Source organism: Phalaenopsis equestris, unplaced genomic scaffold, assembly GCF_001263595.1.
Source record: "Phalaenopsis equestris unplaced genomic scaffold, ASM126359v1 Scaffold000878, whole genome shotgun sequence".
Taxonomy (NCBI): domain Eukaryota; kingdom Viridiplantae; phylum Streptophyta; class Magnoliopsida; order Asparagales; family Orchidaceae; genus Phalaenopsis; species Phalaenopsis equestris.
In genome coordinates this window covers 1694428-1721718 of record NW_018165318.1, presented here as the reverse complement: position 1 = coordinate 1721718, position 27291 = coordinate 1694428, and the positions used below count along the sequence as shown (strand labels likewise).

At 35.8% G+C, this 27291-nt stretch overlaps 1 protein-coding gene across 1 annotated transcript; it reads right to left on the bottom strand.

Moving 5' to 3' along the window:
• Nucleotides 1-1001: 1001 nt before the first annotated feature.
• Nucleotides 1002-26795, bottom strand: LOC110032124 (protein WEAK CHLOROPLAST MOVEMENT UNDER BLUE LIGHT 1). Its single transcript, XM_020735646.1, has 4 exons — nt 26629-26795; nt 22040-22405; nt 21430-21965; nt 1002-3047 (listed from the first exon to the last, which is right to left on the bottom strand). Exons 2-4 carry the CDS (start codon nt 22356-22358, stop codon nt 1221-1223), a joined length of 2682 nt encoding a protein of 893 aa, XP_020591305.1. The 5' UTR covers nt 22359-22405; nt 26629-26795; the 3' UTR covers nt 1002-1220.
• Between the last annotated feature and the right edge of the window lie 496 nt (nt 26796-27291).

The window sequence follows — 27291 nt, the reverse complement described above, 5'->3', positions numbered from 1 at the left end:
ATGTCCTTACTATAATTATGCCTACAATATGTGTGATGTTAGTATTAAGGGCTTTAAGATTCCCCTTTTTTTACCCACTAAATTGTTATGATGTGAGATTTTACTCACTTTACTCTGACTCCAAACCTATATTATTATTATAACAATAACATTTTTTTTTTCTTTTTTATGTTTGTTTTCTTTCCTTCTAATAAATATCTCATTTTAATATCTATCTAAGCTTAAAATATGCATTTTCAGAAAATGTGTTCAAGAAATTTCACTGACTCAAGAATTGTGTATTGCCAGTGTGATTGCATTGCGTTGCATACACGTCTTGAGGAGAAACTAGTTTTGAGAGACGTTTTTATAGGTATCTGATAAATAGAATGCTTGATGACTTTTACTTCTTTAAATGGGCTAAGAATTATGAGAAGTCTGTTTCAGATAAAGATAATGCCGCTTTAGAAAAGAAATTCTCCCATAAGCTTGACCATTTGGACATGAAGATTACTATCATAATAATTTTACTTATTACTATTTTAATTTTAAATTTTCTTTAATTTATTAATATCAAGTAATATATGACTTGTAATGTAATATTTTAGACTTTAGAATTTTTGTAATATTTTAATTTTTTTTCTAGTGCTTTGTTTCAGCTATTTCTGAAACTGCAGACTAGCAACTACTTTCTTCAAGAATAAAACCGAAGTAGACAGCGGAAATGGTGAGGCTGCAAAAGGAAGGGAGGGTAATATCGAGGATGGTTTAGTAATTCCACGAATGACTTGGGGGCAGCGCTGTCATTTCGCGCTCCGTTCCACAGGAACAAGTCTTGCACCCCGTTCACAAAATAAAGTTTTGGGAAATGAGATTTTTAGAAAAGCAGCTAGGTGCTTTCCAAAACAGAAAGCACCTGAAAAGCTGTCCCAAACGGGACCGAAATATAAATACCAAACTTAAGTGTTAAATATGTAAATACATAAGAATTGTGCGGTATGGATGTAAATTTCTCATCAATTTATCAAAAGAAATGGTGTTATCCAATACGGCTTAACAAAATTATTCAAACAAGTTCCAAACACAAATTTGTATGCTAGTCTTAACAAGGTGCTTACAGCCAACTAAGGCCTTGGACAAGAAAAAGCAAATTTAATTATATTATCCACATTTATGACATGTACAACTGGTGCTCTAAACATAATATAAATACAATATATATATTTCAAAAGGTTATTTATCTATTTCCTTGATCGTGACCTTCTTCTCACAAAAAACATTACTATCCTTGGAATAATAAACTTACTCTTCCTTGGCTTTAACTCTGGTAACACATGCTCCATTTTATTACCTGACATGTAAATCACATGGCCTGGAGAAGGACGAATGATATCAGTCGAGACAGTATCCGCTGCTTCGGCCGTTTTTGTTTTGTGGCCATCATTGAAGCTCCTTGCAGGAGTTCGTGAAGGATTTGAAGCACCGTGGCCACCCCCATCGCTTGCTTTTCTCTGCTGCTCGTGCTCCGCTCGCCATTTTCTCAACTCCTGTTCCACCCCAAGTTTTCCTTCGTTGGCTTTGTCGGCCTTTTCCATTGCAACTCTCAGTGCTGCTTTTCTTCTATCCATTTCGACATAAGCTTGTTCCAATCTCTGCAAACTCTTTAGCTCAGACTCCTTCGCTGCCTGGATTTGGGAAACAGCATAAGCAATTCTCTCATTGGCGATTTGCTCGACTTCATGGGCACTCTTGCTCAGAGCGTAGTATTCATCGAGAGAAATGGATATTCCTCGAGGAGACTCTCCCATGGAAGCAGCCTCCTCGCTTTCCTGCAGAGCCTGAACTGCTGCAAGTGCCAACCTTTCTGATGCTCGGGAAGCTTCAATTTCTTTCAGAGTTGCTTGCAGCCTGATTTCTGTGGTGCTCAGAGTAGCTTTAACTTGTTCTGCTTCTTCGCTGACCTTCCTTAGCTCTTCTCGTGCCATCTTTGCCGCAGACTTGAACTGATCTGCTTGCAGAGCTGCCTGTTGAATCAAATTTGGAAGCTCTGCAACCTTTTCCCGTGCTTCCTTCTCTTTCTCTATAACTTGCTTTATTAGATCTTTCGTCCTTTCGATCTCAGCTTCGAGTGCCGAAACAGCTATGGATGCCATTCCTTCCCTCTGTCTCATGGAGGCAAGGCCTGTTTTTTCCCTCTCGAACTCGGACTTGAGTGACGACTCCGCTATTCTTAGTATGCTGACTTCATTTTTTGCCTTCTCGATGTTCGCCTTCACCCCTTCAAGCTCCTTTCTTTTAGAAACTAAAGCATCTTTGGATTGCATTTCCTCAGAACTTTCAGATTGTTCTTTCAGTTTGGATTCCATATATGCTGCTAATTCTTGTTTCAGGTTTGCCAATAAACTCAATGCGGTTTCTAAATCCGTCTCGAGATTCTTCGTCTTTTGAAGCTGTTTGTTGAGGACATTCAGTTCTTCTTCAGCCTGCTTTATTTCCTTGTCCCAATTGAGGCAATCGTGGTCTTTTGCCAGAGCTGCGCCGATTCGATGCTCTTCGGCCTCAATATGTGCAGCGTGTGCAGATTCAAGTGATTCTTTTGCAGAGATGAGCTCTAGTGTAAGGTCTTCCACTGCTTTCTCCATCTCCTTCAAAGCAGAAACAGCCTCTTCAGCTTTTCTAATTGCGAGGTCTCTTTCACCAACTAAAGCAGAATATTGATCTTGAAGGTCTGCTAACTGGTCTTCTACGAATTTTATCTCTGCAATGGCAGCTAAATGCCTCGCTTTAGCAACCTCGAGCTGTGTTTTAGCTGCAACACTTGCATCATCAGCAATGCCATCCTCCATCTCTTTTGCTCGAAGCTGGGCGAGTTCTGCATCCTGCTTTGCTTGTGCCGCCTCAGTTTCTGCTTTCTCGAGGTCCAACTTTAGCTCTTCAACAAGTCTCCTTGCAGTGTCCAATTCATTCAATACTTCAGTTTTAGTAACTTGAGCATCCTCCAATTGTTTTCTGCAAATAGGAAGTTCTTCTTGAACCTTTGCGAGCTCAAAATGAAAATGTTTGCGCTTCTGCATATAAACGAGAGTTAAATACAATGCTAAAACTGATGATTGCAAAACAAACTCTAAGGTTAGATTGGTTATTGTTACAAAATTAATGCGATGATTAACAGTAAAAGGAGCAAGAGAATAACAGATTCATGTGAAAGCCCCGAGATGGGAAAAATCATAGACAGAAAAAAATTTTCCCATACTCATGGTTGCGCCACACATAGAACTGCAAACTTTTGGGTCTAAACCGAAAAAAATCAGGTCACAAATTCTCATATAAGAATACTCAAGTCCATCTTAAACATTCTTAACTATAGCAACAATCTTTCATTAATTTTTAAGAGTGTTTGACTGTCCATAAGATGCACAAAAAAGTTGACAGATCCTTGGATCTAAAGAGAAAAAACCTATAATTCACATTAGTAAGAAAATAGGTTGCATTGTTTTACATGATCAAAAGAGATGAAAGGCAATAGGCCAGCATTTCTCATGTTATGGATGAATAAGAACTGGGTGACTTTATGTTAGAAGATACTAGAATGTGATGTAGTCACAAGTAAAAGGAGAAAATGCATATTCTCCTGATACAGGGAGAATCATCATTCCCCGTCCATTTAGATCTAGAGATTATGACCTTAAAATATGACAAAAATCATTCATTGTATTTAACAAAACTATGATCAATGTCATAAAAAAATTAATAAGATAGTTTGATCATCAATCAAATAGGTCAAAATTTTCTCAATGCATGGCTTTTATTGCATTATAAGATAATTGTGATTTCAAAATACAAAGAATTTTATGTATTTGGAATTAGACATAGAAGTGATATATTGCATCTACGGCGTGATGTTGATTAGTGAAATACATTAACAAATTATACCATTAAAAAGACCTCTATATACCATCCAATTTTCCTTGTATATTTTCACATGCTTGGCAAAAGGTTAAACTATCATGAAATCTGTTTAAATTCAATCCACAAGTAATTCTCAAATTATATATGACAATAAATAGGGTGAATTCAACGTAGTAACTACAGAAATAAAATCATACACATATGGGAAAATAACCTGATTGGCAACTATGTATGGGCATATACAAATGATAAAATGGGAAAGAATTAACAGTGAAAATATTCTCAACTAAGAAAATATATTTAAGTAAAAAAATGATAATTCTGTTAGGTGTGGAGACGATTAAAAGAAACGAAAAAATAAAAAATAAAACCCCGCACATATTTCTTCCGTTCCCGATCCCGACTCTGGTCTTCTGCTCCCACTTTCGCGAACAGAAAAAAAAAGTGCTCCTATTCGCGATCTCTCGCTCCCGTCTCGGGCTGTGCAACAACAAAAACTCCCTCCCGTCTTCGTCTCCTTCACGCGAAACAAAAACTCTCGCCTCCTTCATTTCGCAGAAGCAAGAAAGGAGACTTCCTGATTGGATTGCTTGGATTCTTTTTGAGGCTTACGAGAAGCAGAAGACAGAAAAAAAGTGTTTTCGCAAGGTACTCTTTCTTAGTTGATTTTGCGTGCTTGGAAGGAAGAAGGTGTTCTTGATTTCTTCTTGGTGGCATGCACAAGAAGAGAAACAAATTTTCTCTTGTACGTATTTGTTCTTCTTCAGTGTATCTCGGTGTAGAGAGAGAAGAGTGAAGAAGTGAAATGAATAGTTCGCTCTTATAATTGAATACGATCAACTGGTGCAAATTCCTCAATTAGTAAAATCCTCTGCAACTCATGGATGTAGGCAATTTGCCAAACCACGTAAATTTGTGTTCTTTTCTGGTGTGATTTTTCTCATTCAATGAATCGTTTTAAATTTCATATATACCACAACAACTAGTATCAAAGCCAATGACTGCGGATGAAGTGAAGGTTTCAGGGATCAAGAAGTTCGATGACACATATTTTGGTTACTGAAAAATGCAGATAGAGGATTACCTCTATGGGAAAAAGCTTCATCTTCTGTTATTGGAGAAAATACATGAAAGAATGTATGAGGCTGAATGAAATCTGTTGGATAGACAGGTTCTTGAGGTTATTCGATTGACCCTATGGAGCTCTGTTGCACAAAATGTTGTCAATGAGAGGACGACTGCAGATCTTATGGCAACAATGTCAGGTATGTATGAAAAATCATCGGCGAATAACAAGGTATATCTAATGAAGAAGTTATTCAATTTGAAGATGGCGGAAGGTACGTCTGTAGTACAACACCTGAATGATTTTAATATTATCACAAATCAATTATCTTCTGTGGAAATTGAATTTGATGATTTCTGTGGAAATTGAATGTGGAAATTGAATTTGATGATGAAATACGTGCATTGATCTTGTTAGCTTCATTGTCAAATAGTTGGGAAGCTATGAGGATGACTGTCAGTAACTCTGCAGGTAAATTAAAACTGAAATTTAAAGATATTCTTGATTTGATTTTGGCTGAGGAGGTGCGCAGGAAAGATTTTGGTGAGATCTCAAGTTCGAGTTCAGTATTAAATGTTGATTCTAAAAGAAATCACATGACAGAAACTCAAACATGGGAAGATCAAAATCAAAGAACAGAAGCAGGAGCAAGTCAAGGCCTGAAAAACAAGTAACTCGCTCGAATTGTGGCAAAACTGGTCACATAAAGAGGAACATGATGCACTACTGCTGATAATTCATAGTTCTGCTGATGATTGGATACTAGAATCAAGAGTTTCTTTCCATACAACTTTCCATCGGGAATTGATGTGTAATTATGTTGCAGGTGACTTTGGGAAAGTATATCTGACAGATGGAGAAGCTCTGAACGTGGTATGAATGAGAGATATTGACATCGTACTTTCAAAGACATTTATTGACATCGTACTTTCAAATAAGAACAAGTGGACTCTGCAAAAGGTCAGACACATTCCTGAATTGAAGAAGAACCCCATTTCTGTTGGGCAGCTTGATGAGTATGAACATTCAGTAGTGTTCTCAGTTAGCACCTGGAAGGTTACTAAAGGAGCACTGGTACTGGCTCGGGGTAAGAAAACAGGTATGTTGCATATGACTACTGGTTTAATTAATAGTGTTGATACTACTGTTGTAGAGAGCACGTCAGAGTTGTGGCATTGTAGACTTGGTTACATGAGTCAGAGAGGTATAAAGGAACTTCAGTCCAGAGGTAAGCTACCAGAATTGAAGTCACTTGATCTCGGCATCTGTGCGAGTTGCATTATGAGGAAACAGAGGAAGATCAGTTTCTTGAAAAGTGACAGGATGTCAAAGGCAGGAAAGTTGGATCTTGTACACACAGATGTATTGGGACCTTCTCTAGTGGCATCTCTTGGAGGCTTTCATTACTACGTCACATTCATTGATGATCATAGCAGAAAGGTATGGTTTTATTTCTTGAAGTATAAATCTGATGTATTCAGTGTGTTCAAGACTTGAAAGACCATGGTTGAGACAGAGACATGCTTAAAGCTGAAAGTCTGAGGTCTGATAATGGTGGTGAGTACATTGATGGTGGGTTTAAAGAGTATTGTGCAGCTCAGGGAATCAGGATCGAGAATATCATTCCAAGAACACCACAGCAAAATTGTATTGTTGAGCGCATGAACAAGGCCACTAATGAGCGGGCTAGAAGCATGAGATTGCACGCCAGACTACCACCTACTTTCTAGGCAGAAGCAGTCAGTACTGCAGTTTATTTGATCAACAGGGGGTCATCTGTTTCATTAAACTGTTAATTACCTGAAGAAGTCTAGAGTGGGAAAGAGGTAAAATTTTCTTATCTGAAGACTTTTGTTTGTCGTTCTTATATTCTAATTAATCCTGATGCTCGTAATAAGCTTAAAACTAAGTCAAGGAAGTGTTATTTCATTGGCTATGGAGATGAGGCATTTGGATAACATTTCTGGGATGATCAGGGTCGGAAGATCATTAGGAGCAGGAACGTGATTTCCAATGAGAATGTTATGTACAAGGACAAGTCTAGTACAGTTTCTGAAACAACACTGAAGGAATCTGAATTGGTAAGATTTGATGATTTACCAGAGGTCATAGTGTTGGACAGAGATGTTGATGATGAGGAGAGTGGATCCGGGGCATCCACCTCTATTGTTCCACAGTTAATTTTAGAGTAATCTACCCTTATAGTTGCAATTCGCAGGTTAGAAAGGGCTAGACGTTCTCCACAACGTTATTCTCCAACTTTGAACTATACTCTGCTGAAAGATGACGGAGAAGCTCAGAGTTATGAAAAAAATCTTACAAGATGAAAATTCGAGCAAGTGGGAGCTTGTCATGAAGGAGGAGATGGATTCTCTGCTAGAAATCAGACTCGGGAGTTAGCAGATCTTCCAACTTGGAAGAATGCATTACACAACAAGTGGGTGTACCGGGTGAAGACTGAGCATAATGACAGTAAAAGGTACAAGAAGGTACAAGACTAGACTTGTCCATCAAAATGATATTGTCTAGAGCAGTTAGAAGCACGGTATTGATTATTCCAAGATTTTTTCTCCTGTGGTGAAGCTTACAACCATCAAAATGATATTGTCTAGAGCAGTTAGAAGCACGGTATTGATTATTCCAAGATTTTCTCTCCTGTGGTGAAGCTTCCAACCATCAGAATGATATTGTCTAGAGCACTTAGATGTGAAGACAACATTTCTTCATGGGGATCTTGAAGAAGGCATCTACATGCACCAAACTGAAGGGTTCGTGGTACAGGAAAAGGAAGAGTCAGTTTGTCGATGGAAGAAGAGCTTGCATGGCCTGAAACAAACTCTTAGACAGTGGTACAAGAAATTTAATAATTTCATGCATAGTGCATGGTACAACAAATATCGCCTGAAATAAACTCCTAGACAGTGGTACAAGAAATTTGATAATTTCATGCATAGTGCAGGGTACATCAAATGTCAGACAAATCACTGTTGCTATGTCAGGTATTTTGACAATTTCTATATCATTCTAGTGTTGTATGTGGATGATATGTTTATTACAGGTACTAGTATTGAGGAGATCAATAATTTGAAGGAGCAGATTTCAAAGCACTTTGCAATGAAATATTTGGGAATGACAAAACAAATCATTGGTATGAGAATTGTCAGAGATAGAGTCAGAGGCATGTTGAGACTCTCTCAGGCTGAGTATGTGAAAAAAGTACTTAACAGGTTTTATATGGATAAGGAATAGATAAAGACAAACCAGTAGGCACGCCCTTGGGAAATCACTTCAGACTCAGCAAGAATCAATCACCCAAGTCAGAGGAGGAACGATATCACATGAGTAAGGTTTCTTATGCTTCAGCTATTAGTTCAATTATGTATGCTATGATTTGCACCAGACCGGATATTGCCCATGCAGTGAGAGTTGTTAGCAGATAAATGAGTAATCCAGGAAAAGAACATTGGACATCAGTGAAGTGGATCTTGAGGTACCTAAGAGGCTCTGCAGAAACTTGCTTGTGTTTCGCGGGCTATGTTGATGAGGTACGGGGCTATGTTGATGCTGACCTAGCTGGAAACATTGATACTAGAAGTACTACAAGTTATATTTATACTATTTGTGGCACTGCAGTATCATGGGGCTCTAATCTGCAGAAGACAGTTTTATTGTCTATTACATAAGCTGAATATATAGCAGTGTTAGAGGCTGCAAATGAGATGATATGGCTACAAGGCTTCTTGAAAGAATTAGGCAAGAATGATCAAATGCGCATACTCTACATTGATAGTCAGAGTGTCATATTACTTGTCAAAAATCAAGTTTTTCAGTCTAAGACTAAGCACATTCAGATCAGGTATCACTTCATACGGTTATTGTTGATTGTTGAATGACAAACAAGTGTTGCATGAGAAAATTTGTGGAAGCCAGAACCCTGCTGATACGTTGACAAAGGATGTTGCACTTTAGAAACTGAAGTTGTGCGCAACTTCAATTCTAGCTTAAAGACAGGAGCCTTGAGTTGCAAAGGTGGAGAATAACACATTTGAAGAAAAGGGCTACGCCGCCAGTGGAGGACATCAGTTTGAAGAGAAACATTGAAGTCGAAGATATGTTAGTTGTGGAGAAGGTTAAAATAAACGAAAAAAAAAAATAAAACCCCGCACATATTTCTTCCACTCCCGATCCCGACTCCCATCTTCTGCTCCCATTTTCGCGAACAGAAAAAAAAAATTGCTCCAATTCGTGATCTCTCGCTCCCGTCTCCGGCTGCGCGAGAACAGAAACTCCCTCCCGTCTCCGTATCCTTCACGCGAAACAGAAACTCTCGCCTCCTTCATTTCGCAGAAGCAAGAAAGGAGACTTCCTGATTGGATTGCTTGGATTCTTTTTGAGGCTTACGAGAAGCAGAAGACAGAAAAAAAGTGTTTTCGTAAGGTACTCTTTCTTAGTTGATTTTGCGTGCTTGGAAGGAAGAAGGTGTTCTTGATTTCTTTTTGGTGGCATGCACAAGAAGAGAAACAGATTTTCTCTTATACGTATTTCTTTTTCTTTGGTGTATCTCGGTGTTGAGAGAGAATAGTGAAGAAGTGAAAGGAACAGTTCGCTCTTGTGATTGGAGACGATTAATTAGTGTAAATTCCTCAATTAGTAAAATTCTCTGCAACTCCGTGGATGTAGGCAATTTGCAGAATCACGTAAATCTGTGTGTTCTTTTCTGGTGTGATTTTTTTCGTTCTATTTTTCACTTCATCATCGATCGTTTTATATTTCATATATACCACAACAAATTCTTATTACTAATTTTAAGATTTGAAAAGTCTCTACGACAACACTCCCTTTCAAACTAAAGGACATATATCATGAAGATCCAATTTGATGCAAAGATTAGAGAATCAAAGTGATCCAAGAAAATTTGTTAAAAAATATGCTAATTTAGTCTATATGTTGGAGACATGGGAAGAGATGATCCACTTTGCCATAACAATATTTCTACAGAAATAACAAACTATTTCAATATATTTTGTTTTTTTTTATTGAAAACTAGGGTTGGTAGTGATATGGATGGTTGTCTTATTATCACATTTGATTTAAAAACCATGAGTTGAGTCAAAGAATAAATAAAAGCTTCAATAAGATTTTTTATTCGCATCATTTCAAAGGTGCATTGCCTCATAGCTTTCTATTAGCTTCATTGCTAGTATAAGCGAAACTAATCCACATTTTTACTTCTACATAAAAAAATAAAAAAAACATTTCTTCCTACCCAAAAAAGAATAAAAAACTTGAAGTAGACTTAAATCTTCAATAAATCCAGCACAATCAGCATTAGTGTGGACTTTAATTTTAAATTATTATGTTTCTAATAAAATATTTTTTTTTTCCTAGAGATCTCTTAATAGATCTAAAAAATAAATAAGACAAAATACCATGCTTCTGCTTTGAATTTTGCATATGCAAATTTAGCACACCAATAGCTATGGAAATACTAGGTTGGTGGCAATTAGCTAGATAAGTACTTCGACCAATAAAACATGGCAAAGAGAAACTCTAAGCTTTTCTCATAATTGTAAGTCCATAAAATCTCCATTAAGTCAATTGATTTGCAGTCAAGAAGCACAGCTTTCTTTGGCATACAACTGAGAATTATTAGAAACTTTTTTTACAACAGAACATTTCAAGATGCAAAATAAATAAAAACTAAACTATAATCATAATTAAGAAGTGTAAAACAAGCAATGATTTTCACGCGATCAGCTATAGCTTAAATGCAAGCCAAGGCGTCCAACATATTTAAAACATTTCTACACAACCGGTACTAAAGCAAATCGTTACTCCTTCAATAGACAGAAAAGTTTTTGCACTGACCATATCTTCAGAACCTCCTACTTTCTAGTGAAAAAATCTCCTGATCTTCTTTTACTTGGCGAGAAAACATTGCTCCGATAATCTCCATCACAATACTCATAAAAAATACAAGATCTAATCAAAGAACAAAAGTAAACACAAGAAGAAAATGAAATCTACACGTGAATGAGTTCCTGCAAGAGAAAATTGAGTGGTCACAATGACATTGTCAATGGATCTCATCTCTTCTTTTAAATCTGAAATTTATTTGAAATTTTTGCAGAAGATAATAGGCTTTGATGGCTGGTTTGAAAGGAAAACGAGTATAGAATTTTTTTGGGCATATAAGCCTTATATTTTAACCCAAGTCATAAAGAAATTATTTATATTAGATGCCCAAGATTTCAAATAACTACTTTAGAATAATAAAATAAAATTTCTCGCATTTGCATAAACACTCAAGTTACAAACTTTTTTTACTTCCCGCACTTAATTTAATCCCAAACAGCTGAATTATGCCATTAAATGTTTTTTAATTTTCGACATTTGTGTAGGCCCATAAAGTAATTTGCAGAAATCTGCTATAATTAAATTTTATAGGTCGAATATTTTCTAAATTTTTTTCTGGGCATTGCAATATTTTGTGAAGAGCTGCAATGACTTTAGAAATACCCTCTATGTACGTCCACAAACAACCTCTGTGGGCCATACTAACGTCAAAGGTACTTCCTGGGCCTGGCAGGCCTAGTTCCTTTAAAAATGCAAATGTCAAAGCTCTATCTATTGAACCTATCTGCTGAAGTATCGGTTGTCACGTTCCAACTGTTGGGTAGATCCGCCGAGCTTATTCAACGACCCAGCTGTCGAGTTGACCTGCCGAGCTGATCTGTCGAAGTGCCAGCCGTCACTTTCCAATTGTCGAGTTGATCTGCAAAGCTCATTCAGCGAGTACTCTACAAAAGGAACCAATAGTCGAAGCATCGATCATCATTAAAAAAGGGCATACGTTTATGTCTGTTTATGGGTCGTTTGATATCCATGTTATCGTCCTCTTTCATTGAAATTTTGTAGACATACCTTGTATTGTACTAAAATTATTTAATATTTTCTTCTTATAACCCGATCCAAGAGAGAGAAACCATATGGAGTCATAAATAGAGGTTATCCTACATTTAAGGGAATTTTTTTTTAGATCTTTTCTCCCTTTACTTTCTTCATCCATCCTCTCCAGATATCGAAGGTGAGTATTCTTAGAGTATGAGCCCACGGGTCTTTCCTGGGTTGTATGAGCCCAGGGATTCAATACCCTCAAACTTTTGAATTCCCATTATGCCTAATTAATTACTACAATTTTTAAATCAGATTAAATCTATACTTATACAAAATATATATTTGGTTAATTGTTAGTAAGATCCTAAATGATATTTAAATTTTCTTTTAGTATAAGAATAATTAAGCAACACTACTAGAGTCATACCTAACTTTTCATTACTAAGGGTAAATTTTATCTTCAATATTTCATAATGCATAGCTTTTACACAAAGGAAAACTCAATACATTTTCGTTTTCAAAAGAATCAGTCTTCAAGTGCATGCTTTGCTTGGATTATATACCTATTTTTTACAAATAGGTAATTTGAAAACCATCATTTCTAAGTTCCTTACTTTATCTATGATCTAATCATCAAATGTCAACAACAACAACAACAATAACAACAAAGCCTTAATCCCCCTACGTGGGGTCGGCTACATGAATCATTTTTCTTCATTGCGTCTTATTTAGTGTCATATTTTCATTTAGTTCTAATAAATTAAGATTATTTTTTTATACAATAAGCCCAAGTCTTTCTAGGTTTACCTCAGTCTTTCTAGGTTTACCTCTGTCTTTCTTAACATAAGTCGAATCTAAAACATCTACTCTCCTAATCGGATCATCAGATTGTCGGCGCTTAATGTGAATAAACCATCTAAGACGACTTTCTCTAATTTTTTCTGTCACGGGAGCTACACCAACCCTATCACTGATATATTCATTTTGTATATTGTCTCTAAGTGTAAAGCCACTCATCCACCTAATCATTGTCATCTTTGCAACACTTAACTTAGTATTATGCTTCTCTTTTAAAGGCCAACATTCAACACCATAGAGCATTGCAGGTCTCACCACCGTCTTATAAAATTTTCCTTTCAGTCTAAGCGGTACTTTTCAATTACACAAAAGGCCCGAAGCATTCCTCCACTTCAACCAACCAACTTGAATTCTACTATTAACATCCCCATCTATATCACCACCTCTTTGAACTAAGATATCTAAGTCGATCACACCTTTCAATAATTTGATCACCCAAAGTTACACTTTCGTCACTAGAGCTACTAATACTAAAATTACATTCCATGTATTCAGTTTTAGTTCTACTCAAATGAACGCCTTTAAACTCCAATGTAGACCTCCATAATTCAAGTTTTTCCTGGGCTTTTTCTCTCGTCTTATCCACGAGAAGGATATCATCAGCAAAAAGCATACACCAAGGTACATCCTCCTGTAAATCTCCAGTAAGACCATCCATAACTAAAGCAAAAAGATATGGGCTTAAAGTCGATCCCTAATGTAATCCAACAGAAATAGGAAAATATTTGGTCAATCCTCCTTCAGTTCGAATATAAGTAACAACTCTAGTATACATATCTTTAATGACTTCAATATAAGTCATATCAACACCTTTCTTCTCAAGAACTCTCCAAAGCATATCTCTTGGAACCTAATCGTAGGCTTTTTCTAAATCAATAAAAATCAAATGTAGATTCTCTTTATTATCTCTGAACTTCTCCATCAAACTTATCAATAAATGTATAGCTTCCATAGTAGACCTGCCAGGCATAAATCCAAATTGATTATGAGAAATTTTCGTGATGCATCTTAACCTATGTTCAATTACCCTCTCCCATAATTTTAAAGTATGACACATCAACTTAATTCCTCAGTGCTCCCCCTTAACTCTTAAAAATAGGGACCAAAATACTCTTCCTCCACTCCCCAGACATCTTTTTAGTTTTTAAAATAATATTAAAGAGTTTAGTAAGCCAAGAAACTCCCAAATCTCCCAAATATTTCCACACTTCAATTGGGATATCATCAGGTCCTACAGACAACTTTTTACCATTGGTTTTCTTTAAAGTCTCCTCAACTTCTTTTTTACTAATGTGATGGCAAAAATGAAACATTTTATTATTATTAATGGTATAAAGATCACTAAGGTCGATCGTATTCTCAAAAACTTCATTAAAAAGTTTATAAAAATAACTCACCCACCTATGTTGAATATCTTTTTCTAAGAAAAGTACTTTTTGATTCTCATCTTTAATACACGTTACTTGAGTTAAATCTTTACTTTTCTTTTCTCTTTGTTTGGCTAGTTTATACATATATTTTTCACCTTTCTTAGTATCTAATCTATTATAAAGATCATTAAAAGCAGAATTTTTAGCGTCACATATTATTCTTTTAGATTCCCTGTGGTCGTTTGATATTTTTCCCAGTTTTCTATGCTTTTATATTTAAACCAATTTTTATAAAATAAATTTTTATAGTTTATCTTTTCTTGTATATTATTATTTCACCATCAACTATTTTTAATTAAAGAAACTTTTTCTTTTGATTCTCCAAGTATATCTTTTGATGCTTGTTTAATAAAGTTTGTTACTTTACCCCACGTAACATTTGTTTCATCATGAACATCCAAATTTTTGAAATATAGAATTTTACTCATAAAAATAATTATATGTGTCTTTTGGGTTCCCTATCTAATTCTACGATGATGAATCCTAGTAATCTTTATTTTATAACTCTTCATCTTAAAATCTAGAATTAATAAACGATGTTGGGCACTTAATTCCTCACTTAGAATGATCTTACAATCTTTACAATCTCAACGATCTCTTCTTCTCATAAGAAAATAATTAATTGTGTTTTATTAGATCCATTCTTATAAGTAATAAGATGTTCATCCATTTTCTTGAATAAAGTATTAGTAATAACAAAATCATACGCTTAAACAAAATCTAAAATAGCTCTACCTTCTTCATCAGTCACTCCAAAACCATATCCACCATAAATATTTCTAAAATCTTCTACCACTCTACCGACATGTTCATTTAAATCTCCTCCAACAAAATTTCTTTTTTTAAGAAGCATCATTTGTATTAAGTCTTATAAGTCATTCCAGAATTTATCTATAGAACTTATATTTAAACCTACTTCAGGAGCATAAGCACTTATAATATTAAAAATCTTACTATCAATCATAATCTTAAGGGCTATAATTTTATCTCCAACTTTATTAATTTTTAAACATTATCTTTCAAACCCTTATCTATAATTACACATACACCATTTCTAGTGCGACTTTTACCAGAATACTAAGGTTTGAAACATAAGTTATCAGTCTCCTTAGTCTTTTCTCCAACTCATTTAGTTTCTTGAATACATAAGTTATTTATCTTTCTATGAATCATAATATCAACTTATTTTATTAATTTACCATTGAGAGTACTTATATTCCAAGATTCTATCATAATATTAATTTTATACGGTAAATTTTTTATCAGCATCCGTCCGTAATGAGGGAACCCTTACTTATTTGGCACTACAACAGGGCGTCGATGTTGCGGCCCTTACACACTATTCACTGTATTCAGGCTATACATCGCATCGCTTTCAAGGGTTGACTACCAAACGCAAAGATCAAAAGAATTCATGTCATGATTTTTTTTTCGACAAGTTTTACGCTGGCGGTCGACTACCTAACGCAACCCTCCACTTTTCACATCTGGGCTAAGGACCGGTAATGACAGTGTTTAATCATCAAATGCCAATACAACCAAAAACCTAGACCCCATCTAAGAGCATGAATTTAAAGCCATCAACTGCTAATATCTCCAATATAAATAACCCACAATGAAAATTAACTTTTAAAATAAATCAAAATTTCATGCCAATTAAATGAACTAATATAAAATTAGGAAAAATAAAATAGAATATTTCTCGATCATGGCCATCGCCATGTAATTCATAATATAAACTACATACAAAAAAAAACATGCAATTGTGTGCATGCAACTGCCTGATGAGATGCCTTGACAAGAATAAACATGAAAATCTTTATTACTTGATGCCTTTTACATGCTTGGGTGGGCTCCAAAAATTCTGACGTCTCCCCAGGACTCGCCTTGCATTTTTTTTAGATCTTTGAGGGATCAAATTTTTAGAAAGTATATTGAAATATAAATAAAACACTATTCAGAGATTTTACCCTCATTTTTGTTAGGATTTTTTAATATGGGGTTCGAGGTTTCCCATAGACACAAAACCCTACGGTTAATTACCCCTCCCGATAACGTGAGAGCTGTTTCGATTAAAGCTAGTCACTAAAAATTGAATATTCAATATATAATACAACAAACATAGAATTTTCAATTGTAAAATTTATCACTTGAAACTTCAACCAATTAGTGGGGAAATGAAAACAAAATCTGATTAAGATCACATGGTTCAGTCATCTCGGGTTGTCGTGGTCCGTGATCTACTTAATCAAAGGAGGCAGTCGACCTAACCTAACTGAAGAATTCATGTCAGCAACCAAGAGATCCTTGTGGATCTGGGATGGATGTTTGTCTAAGGAGACAAATTTAAATCGACCTTAGCTAACAAAAGACTGTCTTAATCAATTGTACCCTTATGATTTACAACTCAAATAGTAGAAATCCATTAGAAAACATATGAGTTGCAGTCATGACTGTAATATAATGGTGTAATTTGATGACAAATACTCGATCAGAGTGCCCCAGTTGTAACTGTTATTTTATGGTGTCATTTGAAAGTAAAAGCACACGGACATATGACTCAGGTCACGTCTTTACTGACATGCAATCACGTTGATTGTTAATATAAGTTCACGCTTAATATGACATTAGCTCTTTATGAGTTGAAGACAGTAAAAAATTTGTCACCTATGAAAAACTATTGCAAAAGGTGGATGAGGTTAGCTTTAAGTCTTTTAAGTGATTAAATTTTAACTTTAATAATTTGATTTATGTGATTTAGGTTTTTAGGTAATTGATTTTATTTTCATTGTTCTGGTTTGCTACTTTGAGACTTTGATTTCAATTGATTTAAAAAATTGAGTTCTCACGTTGAAATATTCTAACAACTCTGCCATCATTAGGGTTTTGATTATTTGATTTGAACCCCGTCAATTTTACATCTTACTTGTAAAGGATCGAGTTTAGTATTGATGGATGATTGTATATGAACCTTGTCACCTCTGTTTTGCTTACAGAGGATCGTGTTCATATAGAATTTATTCAAATTTATTTTGAAATTTAATTTTGAAAAAAATCCCACCAGTTAAAATCTTCGATCTACGAGGCCATCATCAAGGGATTGTGTATCTTTGAACCGTGTCGACTCGATCCCATTTATAGAACATCGTGTTCAATTATTAAAATAATTGAATTTAAAATAGACTTTAAGACGTAAATTTAAAATAGATCTCTCTGATTGAAACACTCTATCAACTCGGTCATCATCGGGGAGTTAAGCATTTTAAACTTTTACATTTGAATGGTGCATTTAGTTTTGTTAGTTTAAACTTTTAGGGTATTAGTCATGTCGACTCTTGTTCTTACAAGAAAGAGAATCGGACTAGGTGATTTGAACTTCTATTTTTTTTTAAGGATTTGGACGTTTATTTTGAATTTACTGGACTCAACACTAATTCTTGCGAGGAAGAGGACGAACTAGTTAGGTGGGACTCACAATCTTATCATATAGACAAGCTTGCCCGATGAGCTTGTGCAACATTCTCACATAGAATTTGAGCATTCAATATAATGATTGGAGCACATGTGGGCATTAAGTTTCATGTATTTGATTATTTTTTACAATTGCATGTCTTAAGGTAATTTGCATAATTTTAAAGCATTAATTAAATCAATAATTGTTTTATAAACAAAACATATAAGACTTAAAATTATGTGAATTTATCATATTTTAATGAGTAGGTTGATTCATGCACATGTTCACTTCAGACTTGTTTTTTTAATACCACCATCTGTTCCCTCGCACATATGTTGCGAATCTGGTGGCAAAATTGAAATATCAATTCTTTATTTTAACATTTAAAAAGAATATTTATGTCTTAAACTTAGCACCAATTTATTATATTTCACATTTTAATTCAATTTGTCAACCCCTGAGCTTTGACCCAAGTAAGCTTCCAATGTAGATGCCACCATCTCAGTGGATCCAAACCCTTCCCCCACTTTCTCCCAGCCCTGCTGCTGGCATTATAGCTGCTCAAACCTTCCTCCACTAACTTCTTCCCTCGCTGCTGCCATTAGAAATCAGCAAGCTTGCTGTTTTTTTGCTCTTCCAGCCACCTGCTTTCCCCTTCCGAAACCTAGTTGACACCTACCACCCTGGATTCACCCCCATTTTAGTGTTGTGTGTCATTGTTTGTTGTAATTTAACTTTCCATTTGTCTGGTTGTAATTCCCTGTTTGAATTCAAGAATAATATTTTGTTTACTCGTTGTTTAATTAAACTCCGGTATCATTTGATATCAGAGCTACCCTAACCCTGTACCATCGGGGTTACCAAAATCCACCATAACCTAACCCAAAATTGACCTAAAAATACTTCCCCTTCCTAATTTTTCAAATCAGCCACCCAATTTTTTTCTTTTTCACCAGAAATCACCACTATACACCCTCTTCCACCTACTCAGACCTAAACCCTAGTCACGCCACTGAGGAAACAATCGTTGAAAACCTAAAAGGGAGAAAATAACACAATACAACTATGAAAAATATGTAACAAAAAATCCTCCAATTACAACAGAGACTTGCCGCCTTCGAGAGAAGACAATTTGGGAGGAGACAATCCAAAGGGTCACCCATAGCCACAATGGTGATTCGTAAAATAGAAAAGATGAAGTGACTCCCTTCCATAGAGCAGTTTCCAATGATAAAGACCAATATATCGGAGGTTAGAATGAGATATCACATAAGCCATAAATATTGAGTGCAGAGTGAATTGTCATATTTTGACGGTCACATGGACAAGTCAATGAGTGGAACCAGGCAGTTGAACGTGTCGTTGAGTACCAAGAGGTCCCACCAGATAGAATAATAAAGCTAGTCGCCATCAAAGTAAAGAAAAGTGCATTCTTGTGGTAGAAAAAATTGAACCAGAGGGAAAGGAAAAATAAAATTACTACCTTGTCCAAGTTAAAACAAGAGATGCAGCTCAAGTATCTACTAGTTCATTACAAACATGACATATGCTCAAGACAACATCATCGGATGATCACCACATTCGACAGACTAACCTCAACTCCAAAATCAAGCAGCAAGAATACACCCAAACGAACATCCATGTCGACCCTGCCTAAGGAGAAACTAATTCAGAATAGAGGCAGGTGAAACCAACTAGCATTCACAAATACGTCCTAGCCAGAAAGTGCGTCAAGTACTACGGTTTTAAACATAGTGCATTAATTTGCCCAAACAAAAGTATGATCAATTTCATTGAGCAGGGAGCAGTTGAAAAAATTGATAGTGATATCAGAGAGAATGAAGAAGTCGGAGAGAAGTCTCAACTTCTAGCAGACGAGGAACGATGTTGGTGTTTCAGGCTGAGCCCATGAGAGAAACTCCTGGTGGATTAATATTGGTTATGCTAGAAGATAGTGAGTCCAATGAGTACATACCTGAAAAGAGACAACACCTGTGGAATGAATTGTCAGGCATTATGATTGACAGTCTATCTATTGGATGGTTGTCATTGAAAGTGGTCTAACAAGCCACCGATCTCATTCCAGAGTTAGCTCCTCCAGATAAACTTTTTTATCAAATACGCCAGTCGAGTACGAAGAGTGGAAGGGGCAAAGTACATATTTAATGGCTCAAGAGTTATTTTGTGAGAATTTGCCTATATATGCAGCTCTAACTCAGGTTGTGTCAAAAATGATTAATACTTATTCTATCAGGATGTGCTTTGGAATGACACAGCCTGCAGGATTGACTTACTGGGATATTTCAACATTTCTACCACTTACAAAGTGGCTGACTTGATGTCGTATTATGAGGCAAAAGTTTCCACAAATGAGGTTAAAGCTCCCCCAACCTCTAATGCAAGCTGTCTAGCAGGTGCCATTGGCGCGAAAATCGCCACGTCTCCTGTTTTTGGATCGATTCCAGGCATAGGGAGGACCTACCGGTCCTTCCATGTAGGAAATTCCTTCCTATTGGAAGTGGGGTCCACTCATATTTACCCTAGAACTATTTATGTTGTTTTTTTCATTAGGGGAGTATTTGAATATTTTTGTTTAGGACAGTTGTCGGCGTCTCTAGTTATCCCTTCTAGGGATGTATCCAAGGATTTGGTTGCGTATCTTGTTCCCGAGGTGGTGATTATTCTTTCTTAAACCCTTCCACATCCTCCCACATCAATCTCGTGGCCCTCAAGTGTTGCAGCCACCCAGAACAATAATTTAGTTGATGTCTTTCCTGTCGTTTCCCAGCCTCACAGCCGCCAGCGCTCCTTCCAACCTTACTGCCACGCATCTCAGATGGTCCAAAAGAAACTTCTATGTTATGGATGCAAAGGGATGGTTTTTATAACCGTAGATCAACATGAAGTACCCCTTATGCACAAGGACCTACTTATAATTTACCCCCCAAAAAATACACAGCAAAAGAAAGTAAAAAAGGGATGGTCCATAAAAGTGGAGAAATTTTTCCTATGACATGGTTGGTTAGTTATCAGAAAAGAGTGCCCTAAACAATATTCCATAGCCATCTATTGTGCATATTAAGTAGTAATATACAAGACATGGATCTCTCAAAGCCTAATGATATTATTTCTTTTAGGCTTTGTTAAGCACTTAAGACCAAGAAATATATCGGTCCCGGGTGGGTTTCTTAATGGGAGATGTTAAGAACCTAAGCAAATAAATGATTAAGTTGGTTTGGTTATGAAAGATTCTCTACCTGCATCTAGTTCAATGCTTGAAAAGCTAATGATGTTCGTTCAAAGTTTGGATGAAACTTCACCAGTATAACAATCCGCATTGCATCCCCCAGTCCGTCGCCTAAGTTTAAAAAAATGCTTCGATTCCATTATGAGATCATTAAAGTCAAATGGATGCAGCAAAATTTGCTAAACATATAATGATTTGGATTATTTAGAGTTAGTGAAGGCTTTCAATGTGGGGTTTTTGGGGATTATGACAGTAGGGAATAAGGCACGTGGGGGAATAAAGTATCCTGCAGACCAAACAACTTTGGTCAAATCTAGAGGGCCGATTAAGGCAATCACAAGGATAAGCAAGTGCATATAGAACAAACAACAATATTTATACTCCAACAGGACGCATGAAAACAAGTGTCCAAAACTGCAAATTAGCTATTTATCAGTTTCAGCATAAAGACTGAAAGCTTATTGGCCTAAAAATGACCATCAGCAACCTGATGCAGTTGTGGCTCATCCTACTTCTGAGTAGAAATGATAATAAATTTGTGAAAAAGTAATATATAAGAAAAAGCACAATATAAAGTCTAAAAGTTTACCTCAATAGTCAGTGCTTTGTGAGCTTTCCAATCAACAATAGCACCAAATTTCGTCACCGCATCCTTAACCGATTCAAAAGGTGTTGTAGTGTCAACAAACCCTCTATTTTCAATCACTTTCTTTACATGTTCAGTAGAAACAGCTGATTCTGATGATTTTATTTGCATATTTTGGGCTTCTGTGTGACCTTGCAAATGATAACTGTTGGGCTTCAAAGGCGTTGTGTCTTTCATCCTACTACTCTCCTCAACATTAGACCTTTTATTGGTTTGAGCATCAGCAACTCCAGCAGAACTTATACCTTCAATTTGGCTGGATAAGGTTTCTTCCGTTCCCTTTGAGGCATCACCCCTAAGTGGGTCTGGGATACTCCCAGATTTCTCAGATGGCAAAGAAGCAGCTTTGCTACCAGCACTGGCAGTAGCATCATCATTGATTTGAACTTTGTTTGTCTGAACATCAGAAACGTCATTACAATATATGTCTTGACCTTTATGCGGCACAGCTTCCGCTGCTTTCAGAATTTTGATGACACCTGGAGATGAATACCACAAATAAACTCAGATGATAGTGCAGCAGAATCTACAATAGTTTAGACGGCACACTCACCATCTTGAGAGTCGCTTTGATCTTCGTGTTGAGCTGGAATATTGGCCAACTTTTGTGTTTGAATGTGTGATAGATCAGGTGATGAAGAACAATGAAATTCTAATGAAGAAGGTGGTTGTGTTTCCAAGGATAAGCCTATGCAACTTTGTTCAACTAATGCTTCTGAATGTCCAGTGGCTGCTTCTTGATGATGTTTAATTTCAGCCTTTCCATCAGACAGCAGAGGATTAGGAAGCGTCGACTCTTTGGGAGGACATTCTTCAGGAGAAAAAGTTGGTTCCGCAACAAGCAAGTTTTCAGAATTTTGAAAATCTGCCATAATACTTGATTTTTCCTTATTTAGTATGATTTAGCAGAACCCGGAGACTGCATAAAAGGTAACAGTTTAGTGAATTGTGGAAACCCTAAAATGAGATCATGTGAAGTACTTAAACTAAAAAGCAAACCCTTGGGCATAATCTGAAGGTGTACCAAAAACTAGTGCGGCAACAAATTTTGGGTGGTAGAGGTCTAGGTTTTAAATGATTGCAAGAAAAATGATGACTAGGGCAGCCAATAACTTGTACTAAATCCAAATTCTAATAGCACGAACACTTCAAAAAGAATTGTGTTTTTATCATATATGAACATGTCTCTAACACACCACAACATATCACTGACATATTAAGAAAATGTTCTTTTTCCAAAAATTAGAGTCAGGCACAGCTGGGACATGCATCAACATATCCAGGACAAAACTTCATATGTTGTGATATTGAACTGTCTTCTATTCTCGAGGAGTCAACTTTGCAAAGTATATTTTTTCTTGATAATTGTGAAGGTCTATTGAAAATGATATTAATTTTGGGATCTACTTTATTAGATTTATTTAATGATACAATGTGTTAATAGCTTGTGAGATTATTTAGAAAAATATATGTTAATATTTGATGATATTAATTGTGGGATCTACTTTATTCTTTTGCTCTGCAAAATTACTTTGCACAAGACCTAATCGCCAATGCACCAGCCCTCTAGGAGCTTTTACATGCACCTTTGGGCATCCCAGCACTATAAGCTCCACCAAACACCCTTGTGACATGTCTTTGAACGGGTTAATTTTCCTCCTGCATTTTATACTTATTTTTTATGATATTATATTTTAATTGAAGGTATTTTTATATTTTTTTTTTGTTGTGGGTATAATAGGTAACAATTGGAGTGAACTGGAGCAAAAATGGGGCAAAAAAGAGGCAATAGGAGCAGTGGAGCTTGGACCTGAACTGACGCCAAGGCGCCACTCCATGGGGCCAGCTTTTGGCACTTAGCAGCGGGACCTGTAGAGAATCCAGAGAATGTGGCGTCTAGGAGCCACATATTGGCGCATAGGCACCGGGTCAATTGTCCAGCCGACAGAGGGAATAGGCATTAAAAATTTACTCCTAGGACAATTTTCCAGCAATTTTTGACACGAAATGGTGGGATTTTCTTGGGGAATGCACATCAGAGACAAAGAGAAGAGATTAGAGCAGGCAAGAAAGAAGAGAGCACTGCAGGAAATTGAAGAAAAAGTGAGAGATTTTCTTTTCTTTCCTGTTTTTACTTTGAATTTTGTGAGAGGTGCAAGAAATTGTTGTGAGATTGCAAGGAGAACATTTTGGGGTGGAGCTTTTCTTCATTTCTTAGGGAAGAAGATAAGTTTCTTGTATTTTCATTGTCTTGTATTGAAGTAATTCATAGTACTTTGTTTTAATATAAGATGTTGTGCTTGATGGTTTTTTTCATGAAATCTTAGTAGATTCCTTATTTCCTTTTTTCATGAAATCTGAGAAGATTCCTTATTTCCTTCCTTTTGTGATGAAATAGCAGCATATGTAGGGAGTAAATTTAGTTGGAATCATGTTAATTTAGTAATTGTGATGGTTTTTCATGTGAACTTCATTTGCATTTCAATTTGGCCAGTTGTAGAATTAAAATTCATTGTGAACCTATAAGATCTAGGAGGGCTATGGCTTCATTCAACTTGTGAAAACCACACTAATTTATAGGGTGAATGAAAAGTAGTCCTTAGGTTAGTGCAAATAGATAGGGAGATGATATTAATGGGGATAACTAAAAGGTTTCTAGAGTGACAGGCATAATCAATACCTAAGTTATCCTAGTTTCTTTATGCACTTGGAAAAAAGGTAAAGAAAATGCATGCTCCTATTTGTCACAAATTTTAATAAGAGATTCTAGTTGATTTACACCTACAATAGCAACTAGTTTCATTACAAGGGGAGGGAACCTCTAATTAGCTTGAACTTTCTACTTCATTTAGCCTAGTGTATTTAGTTTATTAGTAAACTTAGAACAATAGAAATAGTTTAGTAGAATTCCCTAGCTCACTAAAACTCAAACCTATTTCTAGCTAAGAATTTTTAAATTCAATTAGAGCTTTTTTAAGTCGTTACAATAGACAGTCTTTCCCGTGGGATCGAAATTTGCGACAAAAGAAAGTTCTATATTACTTGAACGATATGTGCACTTGTGTTGTTACCTAGTGTGTTGTGATTAGCAGTGATAAATCTCTGGTGATAAATTTATAAAATATATTTTAAAATTATAATATATAAACCCTAAATCACTAGTCCTATTGTTGAGAATGTAGCTAGTTCACCTTGCCACAGCCTATTGCAGTTCAAAAGATTTAGATGCACTTTTTTGTAAATTAAAATGTTTAGAAATGGGTTTTAGTAAATGGAAATTTTCTATCACAAGTAGCATACACAACGTACAATGGTAATTTTGAAAAGGCTAAAATAATCTGTTTTTTTAAGGATTTAACATAATGAGAAATTAAATTCGTTAAAGCTATACAGAATAAGAGAATTCAGCAGTTAACGTAAATAAGTAAAAGTTTGCAATGCATGAGTGAGATTATCCCCTCTTCGATTTAACAAGTGTTGCCCAGTTGCTTGTCGACTAACACAATACAACACTTCTCCAAATAACAATTTGAAAAAAATAATTTTTTTTTGTCAAACTGAGAATGCATCCAATACTAATATGGATGCACCATTGTATCAATAAAAATAAACATCATATTAAATTTCACTTCTTGTTGTTCGTGTCAGCGTCAGCAAGCATATGCTCCATATTTGCAACAAAAATTATAACGTTACCCGTGTTTTGGTGCCCTTAACATATTTTGTATAGATGAGTAGTTCAACTATGCATGTTTGGTATGGATCTAACAACCTTCTCATGTACTGACAATTCTAAATTTTATTATGAAGCGTGCAGAAAAATGTTACAAGAATACCTCATAAGCAACGGAAACAGCAGATATTCTGGTTCAAGTAGCTTAAATTGGATGCAAGTTTCTCAACCAAAAACAAATGCAATAAATCTCAGGGTTTCATCCCTTCCTATCAATCTTGCAAAAGAAAAGTTTTCTTAGTACTTTCTTCCAAAACTTCATTCTCTTAGTAGTTCCTCCGATGAATTAGGAAATCTATCACATCATAAGATTATCTCAGATAGTTTGCTTTCTAGCAAAATTGTGCTCAAACATAACCCACTTCCTTGGAATTTCTATACCCCTAAACCAATAAATTCTAAGTAGCATAATTCCAAATAGAATTGCTTAGTAAATATGACCAGGAGCAACACAGAAAAAAAATGAAGTGATGAAGAGCAAATACCTGATGAATACTCAGGGCTGTTTACTATCTTATTTTAGGCAGAAATTAAGCAATATCTAGCTTAAATCCAGCAAAAAAAAAAAAAAAAAAGGGAAATCAATTATATTTGATGAATCTCATTTCCTCCCTATTATTGATTAAATTTGGGATTTGTAAATCCTATTATTCACAGTATGTAAAGGATATAAGCATTCTATCTTATCTAAATCTTAAATCTTGAAATAAAAAGTCAAACGATTTATTAGGATTTAGTGTGATTCATCAAGCATGGTTTAAAAAAAAACCAAACCAGTTACATGAATTACCCACCAACCAACCCCAAAAAAACTCCAAACTTAACAAAAGTGGCCACCTCCAAAGTTTTTTAAGTACAAGTAGATCAATTAGCTAAAACTTTCAATCACCGAAATAAAAAACCATGCTGCAAACTAGGTTCAACTGGACAACCAAAAGTTCCAAGCCTCATAAACAACACTATTTTTTAACATAAATTTCATCGATCCTAGTTCGCCAATAAGTAGAGAAACTCTCACAAATCACCATTTAAAAACCCCTTTAAGTGCGCAAACCAATCAATATCCCTAAATTCAGCGAACATCACAAGCTCGATGTCAAAACAGTCAACCCAAAATAACTACACAGCCACATCACAAATCCACGCATCCCTTAACAATAATCTTAGCGTTTCCTCCCAATATCAACGCCAAAATTACATGACCCAAAACTAACACTTCATCTCTGACTCCAAACCTAACTATCAACAAAGTCAAGAGAATGGAAACGCCGTGCGATAAGGCAGAAAAGCTTTTTTCGAGCTAAAAAACATACGATGAGCGGAGCCAGAAAACAATGATGAAATAGATCAACAGAAACACTTCACTTTCTTCCGATTGGAAACGAAAGCAAAATCGAGAAGCCCCTAACCTTCGCAACCCGACGTTGAACGAAAACAAGCCAGAAGTAAGAAGAAGAACAGGCTGAAATCATCTGTTGAAGCAGAATCAATCACAAGCTAGTCCATATAAAGCTTCTTCTCCCTCTCTGCCGACCCTCCTTCGCTTGCAGTCTTACAGATCGTCAATCCCCAAGACTTTTTTCTAATTTATTTTATTTTATTTTCATGTGAGAATTTATCATTTTATACTTTTTTACAGAGCAAAGTTGGTGTAGAATTTCTCCTCAAAATTTTTCACGCTGACATAAATATCTCTCTTAATTATTGTTGTGCTTTAAAATTCGGAATAAAAAGTGTAGTGGTTTGCCGACCTCCATGAGCTGGGGGCAGTTGAAGCTGGGATTTGCCAGCCGGGTCGACCGCATAAAAATTTCATGCGAGTTTCGGTTTTAAGCAAGTCAAATTACATGATTATGAATAATACTTTCTAATGACTATAGCATCATTCATATAACAAGCAATAAAATATTATTAACTCATGCTCATCTTAATCATAGAAATTTCTCTCTCTCTCTCTCTCTCTCTCTCTCTCTCTCTCTCTCTCTCTCTCTCTCTCTCTCTCTCTCTCTCTCTCTCTCTCTCTCTCTCTCTCTCTCTCTCTCCCTCTCTCTCGCTCTCTCACACACACACAC